The 14,892-nt window shown below is 44.2% G+C and overlaps 1 protein-coding gene across 2 annotated transcripts in view; it reads left to right on the top strand.

Moving 5' to 3' along the window:
* The first annotated feature begins 12,523 nt into the window (after window positions 1–12,523).
* Window positions 12,524–14,892, top strand: part of adcy3a (adenylate cyclase 3a) — a 98,382-nt gene continuing 96,013 nt past the window's right edge. The window contains exons 1-2 of one of the 2 annotated variants that reach the window (XM_084027205.1): window positions 12,524–12,720; window positions 13,107–14,261. In XM_084027205.1, the coding sequence (XP_083883331.1) occupies window positions 13,587–14,261 (675 nt within the window). In that variant the 5' untranslated portion in view covers window positions 12,524–12,720; window positions 13,107–13,586. The remainder of the gene's footprint in view (window positions 12,721–13,106; window positions 14,262–14,892) is intronic. The other variant, XM_084027204.1, reaches the window with a different exon arrangement.

Raw genomic sequence — 14,892 nt, 5'->3', positions numbered from 1 at the left:
TGTCATCCACAGGTCATAGTCATATCCATTGTTATTATATCCGAACAGTCCGATCTATTCTGAATCCTCTTTCTCCTCTCTTTTCTCTCTCTCCTCTCTCCCCTCTATCCTCTCCCCCAGTGTTGGGCAAGTTACTTCAAAAGCGTAATGCATTATTTATTACTTGTTACTGTCAAAGTAATTAGTTACATTACAATATTACTCTATTTGAATTGTAAGGCATTACACTACTTTTACATTACTTTTGCATTACTTTTCGCCAAAATAAAAGGAAATATGGATTTTTTGTTCTCAATAGATCTTCTTGTGTTCAATGCAGCTAATTACACAGCAGGATGTGATGTTTTTCGTTTCAAAATAAAAGAACGAAAACCGGAAAATGACTCTTATCCCGTTATTCGTTTTAAAAACGGAAAACGAGAAACAGATATTAGATATTGTGTTCATGAATGGGATTCGGGGATGAAATAACAGTGACATTTTTCATTCCAGATTTGCCGTACGTCTTTTTTAATGACCTTGAAGGCGATGTGTTATGCTGCGAAATTACCTGAAAGCCTACCTGAGACATTTAGGGGAGCTCTAAAACACTGTTCATTAACGCTCTGACAGCGCCTGACGCTCGCGTTTTGAAGTAAACCTACTGTTTTAAACTCGCACCAAAAGCGTTATGACGCGGACATAAAAGCGGAGCCTCCGCCTCATCGCCGCTGCCCCTCAGCTGTTGATCCACGGTGTGCCGGGTCGGCTGCGCTCTGACCGACTGGGAGCCGCTCCGTGAGTCAGTGTCCAGCAGCTCATGGAGCCTGCTAACAACAGCGCTTAATTAACATAGTGTAGAGTCACACTTTTCCAAAAGTGGAGCGTATGCCCATCTCTCGATCGCGAATGTAGAGTCAATTGATTTCTGCTTTAAAATGCATTGTAACGCGCGTTACTGAGATTTGTACCGAGTAAAATATTACCAGTTTTTTTTTTGTAATGCCTTACATTACCGCGTTACAGCAAAACGTAATGCATTACAGTAATGCATTACTTTTGTAACGCGTTACTCCCAACACTGCTCTCCCCTCTCTCTCTCCCTTCTCTCCTCTCTCTCTCATTAGTTAAGGCCTGATTATGCTTCCGCGTAGTGATCACGCAACGGCCACGCAGTTGCTTGGAGACCGTGATGGTTCTGCGTTGGGTTTACGTGTCGAAATGCAATTCAATGCCACACTGGTAAAGGGCGCTATGTTTTTTGTAAAGACCGACCGACCGAGACTCTTGACGTATATCGTCGTTAGCCTCGTTATAGCCTATTTGTTTACTTCCTGGCTTTAAACGTCCACAATTTTTCAGAACTTGGTGTTTTATTTCTTTGTGCAAAAGCGACAAGGTGCAAACAATAAAACAAGGTGCAAACAATAAAAGTAGCCTTTTAAAAGTTTAAATGGCGGTGTTTATGAGTGGAAACCGGATAGCGCTCTCCAGCGGTTAGCGGACCAATCACAGCCAATGCCGCTGCGTTGGTGTTGCGTTGGTGTTGCGTCGCCTCGACACGCTTCTAGGATTTTTGGGAGGTGCACGTCAGGCCCTTGCGTTGGACGTAAGTGGGGTCCGCAAGGACGTAAGGGGTCCGCAAGCCCCCTTGCGTTGTGTCGACGCGGAAGCATAACTTGGCCTTTAGTGTGGGAAAAACGGCTGAGTTTGACTTGACATGACTGTCTGTCTTGAGTGTCACTCCCCTCGACCATGAAAACGCAGGTCCTGCAACTGGCAACCAATTGAAGGCGCATGCGCTTGAGCAACAGGTGTGTTGTGACGTGAATGCAATGGAAGAGGGGAGTGTGAGTGCGACATTTATTTTTATTAACAAATTTTATTATCAATAATATTACGACAATACAAAATAAATTAAAGTACAGGAGGAGTTTTACAAAGTACATAAACATACAGTTTGATTTCATAACAACAAGAAAACAACTGAAATCATCTGGCAATGTAATCCATAGTGTTCTTCAAGATGTGAGAAGTCTTTAAAGCTTTTTTGTTTTTTAAATACTTTACATACAGAGGCATAGAATGTCTGGAGTTCACCATAAAACAAGTTTGTGCTTGGAAGAAACTGAAGAAATCTGGCCTTGTGAATATGATATTTGCCCAAAAGACACAGCAATTTTCTCACATTATCAACTTCCTTGTTGTCAGACTCTACATTCAAAAACAAGACCATATAATCTGTTAAAGGGACCAAGACCTTATGAGTTTCCCAGATTAATAAAGAGATTTAAGTCCAAAAGTTACATGAATGAGTACAAGCATAAAATAAATGAGACGACTCAACCTCATCTTTACAGAAGGAACATACAGGGGAAACATCAGGTCTAAATTTATGAATAAAGTCATTGCATGGGTAATATCTGTGTCAAATTTTAATATGATTTTCTTTAACCTTATTGGGGACAGAAAATCTATTGATGTCATTCCAAATATTCCTGCTAATGTTAGGAAACACTACTTTCCAACGATGAAAGGAAATAGGACACTGACTTTGAGTAGAAGTCATTACACCTCTGATATGAGCATTATTACATGAATGTTCCTCGAGAACCTTTCCACCCAGTCACAATCTAGGAATCCTCCCTACGAAAGAATCATATAATAGTGACGTTTTAATTAGAAGTGGTGGATATACTTTTGAGTACTGTTGAGGAATGTTGAGTTTGAGAAATGTCTAATCCTCTCTGATGGATCATTTCTTCACAGGTAGATAGGGCCCCCCTATCATTTAGAAGTTAAGAAATGAACACTATGGGCCCTAGTTTTGTGGCGCAGTGCAGGGTGGCGCAGGGTGGCGCAGGGTGGCGGAGCCGGCGTAATGCAAGTTTCGACCCGCGCAGCCTTGCGCACGGTCAGTTAGGCAGTTTGGTGGATCGCCTGCGCCAAGATGGGTGTGGCGGTGCAGCAGGGGGAGGCGTCACAGATTCAGCTTGGCGTAGCGGAAGTTTCGTGGCAAAAAGCCCCGCCAGCACCAACCTAGTCTACTCTTGGCGTAAGGCGCAAGGCGCAAATAAAGTCCATTCATTCAAGGCGAATCACAGCTGGCCGAGTGGAAGTTTGGCTGACCGGCGCGCAGTGCGCACACGTCACCGAGACCTCACAGGCAGGTTTCCACAGTTCCAGGCACATTTAAATGCAATAAATAATCACAACAAACACTATTTAATGCAACTAACTGAATCAACACGTGAATTTATATCTGAATCAACACGTGAATTTATATCTATATAGATTGTCCCGTCACATCTGACGTCAGATCAAAGGCGGATGGCACGCATAACGGAAAGTCAGCCTCTCGGACCAAAACATCTCCCTCTCTCTCTTCTGTTTTTTATAATATCGGCATTGTTATTATTATGATAGGCATCCACAGCGCGTGATGCGCGTGGTGGGAGCGGCGGCACTGCTTCCCCCCCCCAAAAAAAAACCTTACCTATAGCACTCTGATCGTAGCACTGTTGCTCTTGAAGTACTAGTTTACTCAGATGAGGACCTAACACTTGTTCTATTTTTAGCTCTTACTTTATCAGCAATGATACGCTGTGGTTTCCTTGTTTCCTTCTTTTGACAAATGTACTTATTGTAAGTCGCTTTGGACAAAAGCGTCTGCTAAATGACCTAAATGTAAATGTAAATGTAGGCTTGTTGGAGATGAGCCAGGACTGTGCAGAATCGATCACCGGCGATCGCCGCACAATGCATGCCGGTTCGTTTTTTTAAATTTTTTTAAATAACTTTATTGAAGCATTTGTCAATACATACATATACAACACAGACGCATAGGGAGAACGGGGTTTCTTGTCACATTCATTATATCTCGGCACCAGAAGGCACTGTCTCTCAAATTTTGGTATGGAAATGTCCAGAATTGGGATCAGAGCTTACCTACATAGTCTTCTTCTTGGTAAGACAGCTGCACTTGAGATTAAAAAAAGTGTGAAGGGAAAGCTATAGTTTAGATTGTTGTTAGCTCACTAACTAGTTGTTGGATGGTTGCTAGCCTTGATGCTAGCAAAAAATTCCAGTTGGGGTTGGTCGTCACATTTTTTGGGGGGTTGGTTGTCACATGTAAAGTCAAGCTGTATCCTCACTGACACCCCAGAGAAGGAGAGAATTGCCATGTGTTGGTTGACACTGGAGCCACACGCTCCATTATACCTAAACAGACATGGTTGTCTTTTACAAACGGAGGGTCTGATTTACAGGAGTATTCTGGGGATGCAAGAGCAGCAAATGGTGGGTCAATGCAGATCCTTGGAAGCTGGCAGGCGGTGTGCCAGTTTGGTCCCTTGGCCTTGGTTGCAGAGTTCTTGGTGTAAGATATACCATCAGAAGAAATCCTGCTTGGTTTTGACTTTTTGTCTAGCTATGGTGCTCTGGTCGATCTTGGTAATAAGACTTGCAGGATAATGGGAAAAGCATTCTCCCTTGTAGATCTCAACCCAACATCAGAACCCCAGATTATTGTTGTCCATTCAGATATAGTTGTACCACCACGGAGCGAAACTATAATTTCAGGCATGGTCCAAAGTGCTTGGGGGGACTACGCAGAGGGGATGTTGGAGCCCTCTTCCACCCTGTTAAAGCATGGTGACCTACTTGTAGCCTGCGTGGTCTGTAAAATAGAGAAGGGGACATTGCCAGTACGGGTTATTAATGTGACTAATGATGCTGTAACATTAAGAAAGGGCATGAAAGTGGGTACGCTCTTCACTGACATAGAAGTAGATGGTGTCGGAGAGTGTAGCGGGGCAGAGAAAGACGTTTCGCAGCACTGGACAGTGGATGGTCTCATGAGTCAGTTTGGGGTGGAAAGTAAGGGTCTCTCAGCCGAACAAATTGAGGCAGCAAAACAGTTGCTGCATAGGAGTCTTCCTGTTTTTAGTCAGGGGGAGACCGATTTGGGCAGGACTCATTTGGCTATGCATGAAATTGATACAGGTGATGCTAGGCCTATTAAATTACCCCCACGAAGAGTTCCTCTCCACCTGCAACAGGAGGTAGCTGACAACCTCAAACAAATGCTCGACAGTGGCATCATTGGGCCCTCGTGCAGCCCTTGGGCAGCACCTGTAGTCTTGGTGCGGAAGAAAGGTGGGGGACTCAGATTTTGCGTCGACTATAGGAAACTTAATGAGGTCACTTGTAAGGACGCATACCCCCTCCCAAGGATAGACGATGCTCTAGATGGTTTAAGCCATCCGTGCTGGTTTTCCACTCTGGATTTGGCCAGCAGATACTGGCAGGTGGAGGTCGACCCCAAGGATCGTCATAAAACCGCCTTTATAACGTGGCAGGGGTTGTTTGAATTTAATGTGTTGAGTTTCGGTCTCTGCAATGCACCCAGCACATTTCAAAGACTCATGGATTTAATTCTAGCAGATTTACAGTGGACAACATGCCTGGTGTATTTAGATGACATTATTGTGTTTGGGCGTACATTTCAGGAACATCTGGCTCGTCTTGATGAACAGGCCAATTTGAAAATTAAGCCTTCTAAATGAAATCTGTTCTCCACTCAGGTCCATTACTTGGGGCACGTCATTTCTGCTGAGGGGGTGATGGCAGACCCAGCTAAGGTTGCTGCAGTAAGGGAGTGGCCTGTCCCAAGGTCCAGAGCTTTGTAGGCTTAGCCTCCTACTACAGGCGTTTTGTGAAGGGCTTTGCAGATATTGCTCGGCCCTTACATCAGCTCACGGAAAAAGGGAAGCGTTTCCAGTGGACTGAAGATTGTCAGCGGGCATTTGAACAACTTAAAACTAACCTCATTACTGCCCCTGTTTTGGCATATCCAGACCCCAGCAAAACATTCATTTTAGATACTGATGCCAGTGATGTGGGGATAGGGGCAGTCCTATCACAGGAAGACGGGGGTCATGAACGAGTTGTTGCATATGCTAGCAGGGCGCTTACCAAACAGGAGCGTAAATATGCCACGACAAAGAAGGAGCTTCTCGGCATGGTTGCATTTACAAAACATTTTAAGCATTAGCTGTTGGGTAAGGAGTTTGTTTTGCACACTGACCACAATTCCTTAAGGTGGTTGCACAATTTTCAGGGGCTTGAAGGGCAGTTGGTTCGCTGGGTTGAACAGCTTGCTAACTTTCAATACAGAATTGTACATCGGCCAGGCAAACTTCATAAAAATGCTGATGCTCTCTCGAGGTTGCCTGCCTTAAGTAATGGGGGAGGACTGGGCCAGGAGACCCCAGACAACACAGTGTTGAAGGGTATATCAAGGGTATGTGCTGTGCTGGAAAATCCTTATGTTCCCCCTAGTGAAAGCAGGGATATGGACGAGCTAGCTCAAGCACAAATGGAGGACAATGAGTTGCAAAAAAATCATAGACTGTAAAAAACAGAGAGGTGATTGTCACATGCCAGATGACCCTAATTTGCAGAAGTATGCTCCTGTTTGGGGTCAGCTATGTGTGCGAGGCTTGAGGCTAGTGAGGATTCCCCCGGCACATTCTGATGCTGCGTCACTAGTACAGGTAGTTCTCCCCTGCTCTTTGGTATCGAAGGTTTTGGCGCAGTTACATAGTGACACTACAGGAGGCCACTTAGGAGTGCAGAAGTTACAGGGGAAGGTGAAAGACCGTTTTTACTGGCCAGGGTGGTTTGGGGATGTAAAGCAATGGGTGAAAGACTGTAGAGATTGCTCCTCTCGTAAGACCCACGGTAAACTCCCATGTGACCCTTTGCAGCCTTCTGTTACATCCAGGCCCTTTGAACGGGTGGCATTGGATATATTGGGTCCCCTCCCAGAAACCCCTAGTCAGAATAACTATATCCTAGTGATAGGAGATTATTTTTCAAAATGGACTGAAGCCTTTCCCGTCCCTAACCAGGAGTGGGTGTGCCGTTTTGGAGTCCCCCGCAGCATTCATTCAGATTAAGGTCGGAATTTTGAATCCACCTTGTTCAGGGAGTTGTGCCGGCTTTTGCAAATTCATAAGACTCGCACATCCCCTTATCATGCTCAGTCTGATGGTCTCATAGAGCGCTTCAACCGTACGCTGTTGTCCATGCTTTCATTGTTTGTAGAGGATAACCAGTTAAATTGGGACACTCTGTTGCCTTATGTGATGCTGGCATACCGAAGTAGTGTGCATGGGGGGGGGTTTAGCTCAGGAGGTAGAGCGAGTTGGCTGGCAACCGCAAGATTGCCGGTTCGATCCTGGGCTCCTCCTAGCTGAGTGCCTGGTGTCCCTGAGCAAGACACCTCACCCTAATTGCTCCTGACGAGCTGGCTGTCGCCCTGCGTGGTTGACTCTGCCGTCAGTGTGCGAATGTGTGTGTGAATGGGTGAATGTCAGTCATTACTGTAAAGCACTTTGGAGAAAAGCGCTATATAAATGAGGCCATTTACCATTGCATGCTAGCACTGCATTCACTCCCTACAAAGTTTTGTTTGGGCAGGAAATTGTGCTCCCCATTGACATCATGCTGAACCTAGACTCTAAGGAACATTTTTCTTCTGTTCGTGATTATGTTGCTAGACTCAGTGAGACATTATCTACAGTTGTAGCTGCAGTTAAAAGACACCAGGCCAGGGCTTCAAAGAGACAGAAGAAGTCTTATGACTTCAGGGCCAGTTTCCAGTACTACTCTGACGGAGAGTTAGTCTGGGTGCATAACAAGGCTAGAAAGCAAAGACTTTGCCCCGAGTTGAACCCTCTTAACCATTACACCACAGTGTCGCTCTGCAAGTCTGAAAATAAAGACTTATTACCTTTAGACGAATAGACTGTTTCATACAGTTATATACATTAGATCGGGCAGTAATTGTCTGCCACGCCAACTATCGCTACTTTGCTGCAGTTATGTTGCTCCGCTTTCTCAGGATGAGCTCGTTTTCTACATTAACACTCAGTAATATCTAATGACGCTCTCCCCGTTGCCATGGTGAATCGTAGTATCGGAGCTCCATTGATGATGGCTTTATAGAGTCGGCAGGCACGTGCGTAACTCAGAGTTTACATCCTCAGAGTTGCCTGAACTAATTCAAAACCGCTGTTCTGAAACTGAAAACTCAGAGTTGCCCATCTCAGAGTTGGTCAACTCAGAGTTCAGTGTTAGGTTCAGAGTTTGTTGAACCTGCTTTGTGAAACGGGCCCCTGGATCAGCTTGATACCAAAATTTCAGGATCATTTGGATCCCACCTCAGAGGTGGATTTGACTTGGATTGACAATGTCTCAGCTCCGCTTCTCCTAGATATTGTTACTCAAGATGTTCATTACACTTAATCTAAATTGTCAGTGCATTACTTGAAACAAATTGGAGTAATTTAAGAACATTTAAGGTGTAGCAAAGGTGTTTGGCTATGTTTGTGTACAAACTGATTATTTTACTTAACCAAATCAGATGCTATTTTGCTTTAAATTACCACAATTATGTTTAGTAAGAGCCTTCTACATAAAGGGACACAAATTAGGATGGACATTTTTTGTATCTAATTGTGTCACTGATCAAGCTATAATACATGAAAATAATGCAACTACAATTTCAAACACTTTCCAGCACTTTATTCAAAATCCAACAACTTATCACTGCAATTGAAGCATTTCCAAGGATTTCCAGCACTCATACAGACCCTGTCCTTAATAGCTGAGTGGGCTCTGAAAGTAGAAGAAAGGGAAGGAGTATGAGTAATATCTTTGTCTTCATTGGGAATTCACAATAGTCACAGAAATTGTGTGCATGATGATAACAGCATGATTTTCCCAGCATTACTGTAGCATTCTGACACTTCTGAATGAACTGCATAATTCATACACAACACACATATACACAGTGTAATGTTAGGTTTCCAAAGCGAACGAAGACTCCTACGTTATGACTTACCAAAGTTGTTTACCTCTATAGTCGTGGTTCCCGAACGGTCTCTTAGGAGTCTTCTTAAGAAACACTGCTTACGTCGTACGTACACGGCGCTGTCCAGAAAGAAAGTGCTGAAATCAATTGCTCAGAGTTTGATTTTCCATTTCATGTGCAGGTGCATGACAGCACTATATTATAAAATGTAGGCTATTGCAGTGTTTGCGAATAAAACATTGCTAGAAATCTTTCTAGGCCTAAACATTTATTTAACCATGGTCGAACATACTACCATAGCCTATATATCAGCCTATACTGATTTAAAAAAAGATATAATAAATATAGAAACAGGGGAGGAGATTGAGCCAATTACATCCTTAATTACATGCGTATTTGTTGCCGTTGTAGTCGAAACTTATGCAATATAGCCGTGTCGGTCAATATATCCATGGGATTGAAGTTGATCCTTATTAAATTATTTATTCCAACTAAACGGCTCCGAGGACGGCGACGTCTTTGGTTCAGCTACTTCTGAGGTTGAGGTAAAGCTTAGCCTTGTGATGAAATGCATGCGCATTTTATTTTTATTTTCTTCATGAATGACTTAAAACCACTGGTGAAACACAAAACTGGCAATGTGCAGTTCCATGCACAGCGGGGATTTCTGGATTACCGTACAGTGGCGGCGACTGGCGTCAGGAGCTGAAACATCGCTACGGTAGAGCTAAGAAGGCTCTAAGAGTGCTCCAGACCACTCTTACCAACGTATGACGTACGAAAGAGATTCGTAGCAAAGAACGTTTCGGGAAACACGCGAAATGTTAAGTAGGAACTCTAAGTAGGGGTTACGAATGACGTAGCGTTAAGAAGGCTTTAAGAAGGCTTCGGGAAACCGGGCCCTGGTCTGTACACATGTAGCCTATTTTCAGTCTGCTGTGTTGCCAATGACGTAACGCTAATAAACTCCGAACAGGTTGATGTTAGTTTAAACAGTTATGGTATAATGTACGTCACATTGATTACCTTGTAAATCAAACCATGGACCGCAAAATTCGTAAACAAAGACAGCGACCGCTAGCCCGCTAGCTGCTTAACACGCAAGTCAATGGAGCCGAGTTAGCTACCGTTAGCACGGCCGCGGCACAATTAGAGATCGCTACAGCCTGCTTTTCAGTACGTGACAATTCATATAGTTAGCTAGCACGATATGTTGGTTGGCGTTCATATGGTCTTTAAACCGCTCAACATTAGACGACGGTAAACTTACATATTTGACGTGAAAGTCGTGCTCCCAGCTGCTCCTTCCGTGAATTAGTCCGCCATGTTTCAGATCAGGAGGCGGAGATTTGAGATTTGGTAATCCGTATCCAGCCAGGTTGGGATCACGGTGATCCACCCGGCCAGTGGTTTGAAATACTCAGATAAAGTCAGCAGGATCACCTTGATCCATGACTGAGAAAAGGAGGATTTCATTAGCCGGATTATTCTGATCCGGATTACAAGTTTTGAAATACTGGGCCCTGGTGACCCTGAGGTCAAATGCGTTGCTGCAGCGAATGTTGTCCAGGCCAGAGAAGAACCTGTAACTCACCTTATGGAGTACTTTTCCTCTTCGACAAGTCTAAGGAAAGCTGTGGCATGGCTCTTGAAGATTAAAACATGGCTCATGTCCTGTGTGAAGAAGAGAAGAGAGTTACACCTGAGCTTTGCACAGTCTGACATCGCCAAAGAAAAACAGGCATCCTCTGTGGAAGAGCAGATGAAGGATTTTAATAGGACAGCACGGCACCTCGAAACTCTTGGCCTGTGGGACGAGTCATACAAACCTTCCCGGATCGAAAAGGATTGGTTCGTCAGGTGCGGATTAAAACCCGGGGCAGCGGGGCGGGGCGACTGTTATGAGACTCACCTTGGATTTTTGACTGTTTGACTTTGACTGGTGAGACTTTGGACTTTTGAGTCATATATTGATTTAAGAAGAAAGAAGATTTCGCTGTGGATTATTGATGGACATTAATTGTTGAGCTTTATTGCTGTTGAAAGTGTTTTTTTTTTTTTGTATGTGCACGTCTCCTACTTGGTACTGTATGTGAGTAATTATTTAGATTAACTCCATAATTAGGGGCTGGGTTGTCGGAGCCGTATTGTGTCACTGGTGGATTATTTGTCTTTTGATTTGTTTGGTCTGGTTGCGACGGTGATACACAGGGCTTGGGTCACATGGGCACGAGGGATGATTGCCGTAGGTGATATAGGGAACTGGATCACCTGCACTGGGGGAAGAGAGAGAGGAGTGTAGGTAGCCACAATTTTTGTTGACCGCATTTTGTTCAGTTTGTTGCTTTATTACATATTCGCCACCAGTGCAAGTTTTCCATCTTTAGGCATGTGTAATCTAGCCGCTGAAGTAGCCGTGATTATTTCAAGTTATTAAATGATTGAAACTTACCTGGACTCAGCGTGCTTATAACCCAGCAGCAGCGCGTCACACAAACATACAGGACCTCATCCTCTCAAACGACTTTAAGGAAAGGCAAGTCGTTACAACTGATTTGGGTGTATGAGAGAAATAAAATAGAAATAAATATTTTCCTCTTGTTGTGTTTTTCTTAATGCCATTTTGTTTTTCTTTTTATGGTTGTGTTTTGTTAATGTTGTTGTGTTTTTGTTAATGCCATTGTGTTTTTCTTTTTGTGGTTGTGTTTTTGTTACTTTCGTTGTGTTTTTCTTTTGTGGTTGTGTTTTTGTTCATGTGGTTGTGTTTTTCTTCTTGCGGTTATGTTTTTGTTCATGTTGTTGTGTTTTTCTTTGTGTGGTTGTGTGTTTGTTAATGTTGTGTTTTTCTTTTTGTGGTTGTATTTTTGTTAATGTCGTTTTTCTTTTTGTGGTTTTGTTTTTCTTATTGGGGTTGTGTTTTTCTTCTTGGTTGTGTTTTTGTTCATGTTGTTGTGTTTTTCTTTTTGTGGTTGTGTTTTTGTTATGGGGAGGCAGCGATGGATGAAAGGGGGCGGGGATAATGTGGAGGAGAAAATGTGGACATGCCGAGATGGTGGACCCGTCAAGTTAACCAGAAAACGCCCAAATAAAGAAGCAAGAAGCTACACCTTCAGAATAAAATCATGATATTAGATGTTTGCGCTGGTGAATATATTAATATATTAAATTCCGGTCTGCGGAACCTTCATAGGCACTTTTTACAGCAACAATTTGAACATACCAATGCAGGGTAAAGACAAGTAAGTATACTTATGGCTCTGTTCCTTTGAGGTGGGCTGGTGCACCTCAATGACTGCGACACCAAAGAGAACGTCATTTAATGTCGAAATGGCTGCTGTGAAAAGGGCCTCTTGGTGTTTTCCAGTGGCTTTACATTGACACAGTTCGTCATTAAGACATAGAGATAATAGAGATATTTATATTTGTATAGGGCCTACAGACTTTTGAAGTCGATCAATGCTTACATGACGAAACACAAATCTTATATCCAGGTCAATAAACTAGACCTGGACAACTTTGAGCTTTTCAACCGCATCTCAAAGTGATCATCACTGAATTAACTTAGTTTTTGAAGTGTCCAAAATACACATTTGCAAAGAAAAGTTTTATTTTGAAAATAAAACCGGAAATGTGTAACTTTATGGTGAAGCTGATTCTCTTGCGGAAAACACCCAAGTCAGAAGCGAGGATCGTTATAGCCGTCGACTCGACTTTCCAGAGGCTTTTTTGTAATTTCATCTAGACTTTCATATCTGACGCCGGGCTCAATGTGTTTCAGGCGGCCCGAGGACAGCAACACATCGGCCGGAAGACAGTGACGTTAGCGCCCAAAGGAGTCGGAATTCGGCTTTCCACACACGGTAAGCGTTACGTTGCATCTGGAAGAATGGGGAGAAAATCTCCGACAGTAACTGGACAGTAAAGAAGATCAGCGAACAGGTTTGTGGGGACAACAGTGTGTCAGCTTCATGTCTCAGCGTCGTCTTTTCGATGTGTTTTCATCACCTGAATGCAACATGTAGCGAGTTGAAGGCCTACTGCTGCCTTCACAGACAAACCTGAAAACCTGCCAGTTTAACGTCCAGCTGTCCGTCAGCTACATGATGACATGGATGTTTGCGTGACTTTGTCTCCACAGGAGACAGCGGCCATGCCATGTGCACGAGTACCTATCATCAGGCTTTGTTGATGACTCCATGTCGAGATACTAAGCCCATTTCTTCCTCCTGTGTCCCTCTTTATTCAGGCTATGTGAGCGTGGACTATGGAAGGCCAAAATGGGAAAACCTGTCCAATCCAGAGGAGTGATGGTGACGGAGAGAGTCGTACCAACATGAACTTCTTTGATCCGGTGATGATGAATTCAACAACCGTGACGTGGTTCACAACTGTGGAGAGGAGCAGGTGAAACATTCGGAACGCTGAATCTTCGGATCACATTGGTGAAAACTGAGTAGGCGTGCGCTATCTGTGCATATGACACAGGACTGACACCATTGGATGAAGTGACCGCGGACACAGCTATGTAAGAACACTCTCTAGTGTACAGGTCCTGACAATCAACATGCTCCTGGGATTCTAGTCACATATGTGGGCTCTCAGGGAAAACAGGTGGTTCCTCAGCAGAAGGAAAACAAGCAGATGAGGTATACCTGAGAGTTATCTCAGCATTTGCTGGACAACAAACATATATCTATTTTTTTAATTAAAGGCGCAAGTGTTCACCATGCCTCGCAACCGAGCCTTTTCCGAGCCCGAGTACTCGGCAGAGTATTCGGCTGACTGCTCGGTGACGCTGCCCTCTGACCCCGGGCAGGCGGTTGGGCGAACACACGAGGTAACGGTTCGGAGCTCAGGATGCTGCCTCTGTCTGCCGCGGATCATGCGCCTTACCTTCGCGCCGGAGTCCTTGGAAAACCTCTACCAGACGTACTTCAGACGGCAGAGACACGAAACCCTGCTGGTGCTGGTTGTGTTCGCTGCCCTCTTTGACAGCTACATCATTGTTATGTGCGCAGTGGTCTACACCACAGACAAGCTGGCTTCTGTTTTAGTGGCGTCGGCGGGACTGGCAGCAGACATTCTCCTCTACCTGCTGTGCCGCTTCGGACTGCTGCCAGACCGCATCTCGAGGAGGGTGGTGCCCTACGCCCTATGGGTGCTCATAGCAGCTCAGATCTTTTGCTACCTGGGTCTGAACTATGCCCGCTTCCACCAGGCGAGTGACACTGTGGGCTGGCAGGCTTTTTTCAGCTTCTCCTTTTTCCTGACTCTGCCTTTAAGGCTGACACCCATCGTGCTCATCACTACAGTATCCTGTGGGGTCCACACCCTGGTTCTGGGTGTCACCATTGCCCAGCAGCAGCAGGAGGACATTCAGGGTGCAGTACTTGGCAGACAGGTAAGAGTGGGAAGGAAGGGAGGAGGTGGTGTGGAGGGCCAGGTGTATGGTTGCCCTGAAATGCATTTACTTGTACATGCGAAAATCACAATAAGTTGATTGTGGCGAGTTTCCATTATCAGGGTAATCGTAAATACCCTCACAAGTAGGCATGGGACTACGTGAAGATTTCTTGCCACAATTATCCTGGCCAAAATAATTGTGATTCACAATATAAACCAAATGACTATAAAAATTTGCTTGAAACTCAAAATGACACTAAAGCATATTGGAATGACTTTACATTTTGGGCCGATTTCCGGTTTCACTGCTTCGGTTTTGTGTACGGGCTAAACCGGGTTTGATTTATGCAAAAGGGTTGAACCAGCATTTGTCCTGATGACACGTTCTGGGAAAAAAAAACATCAGCGACCTCTGCCGACAGCGTCACTGCACTAAATCCAACTTGTATTGTATTAGTAATAAGCAGCAATAATGACAAGTGATTATCACAATATTATGTTAACATATTGTGATTATTTATAATGCCTAAAGTGGCTGCCATGCTGCTGAGCGAGCTAAGGCCGGCATGACAGATCACATTTCAGTCAAGGTAGGGCTGCACGATTCTGGAAAAAATGTGAATCACGAT

Source organism: Eutrigla gurnardus, assembly GCF_963514095.1.
Source record: "Eutrigla gurnardus genome assembly, chromosome: 14".
In the NCBI taxonomy this organism is placed as follows: Eukaryota; Metazoa; Chordata; class Actinopteri; order Perciformes; family Triglidae; genus Eutrigla; species Eutrigla gurnardus.
Note: the sequence above shows the minus strand (reverse complement) of the source record. Positions and strands in the feature narration are given on the sequence as shown.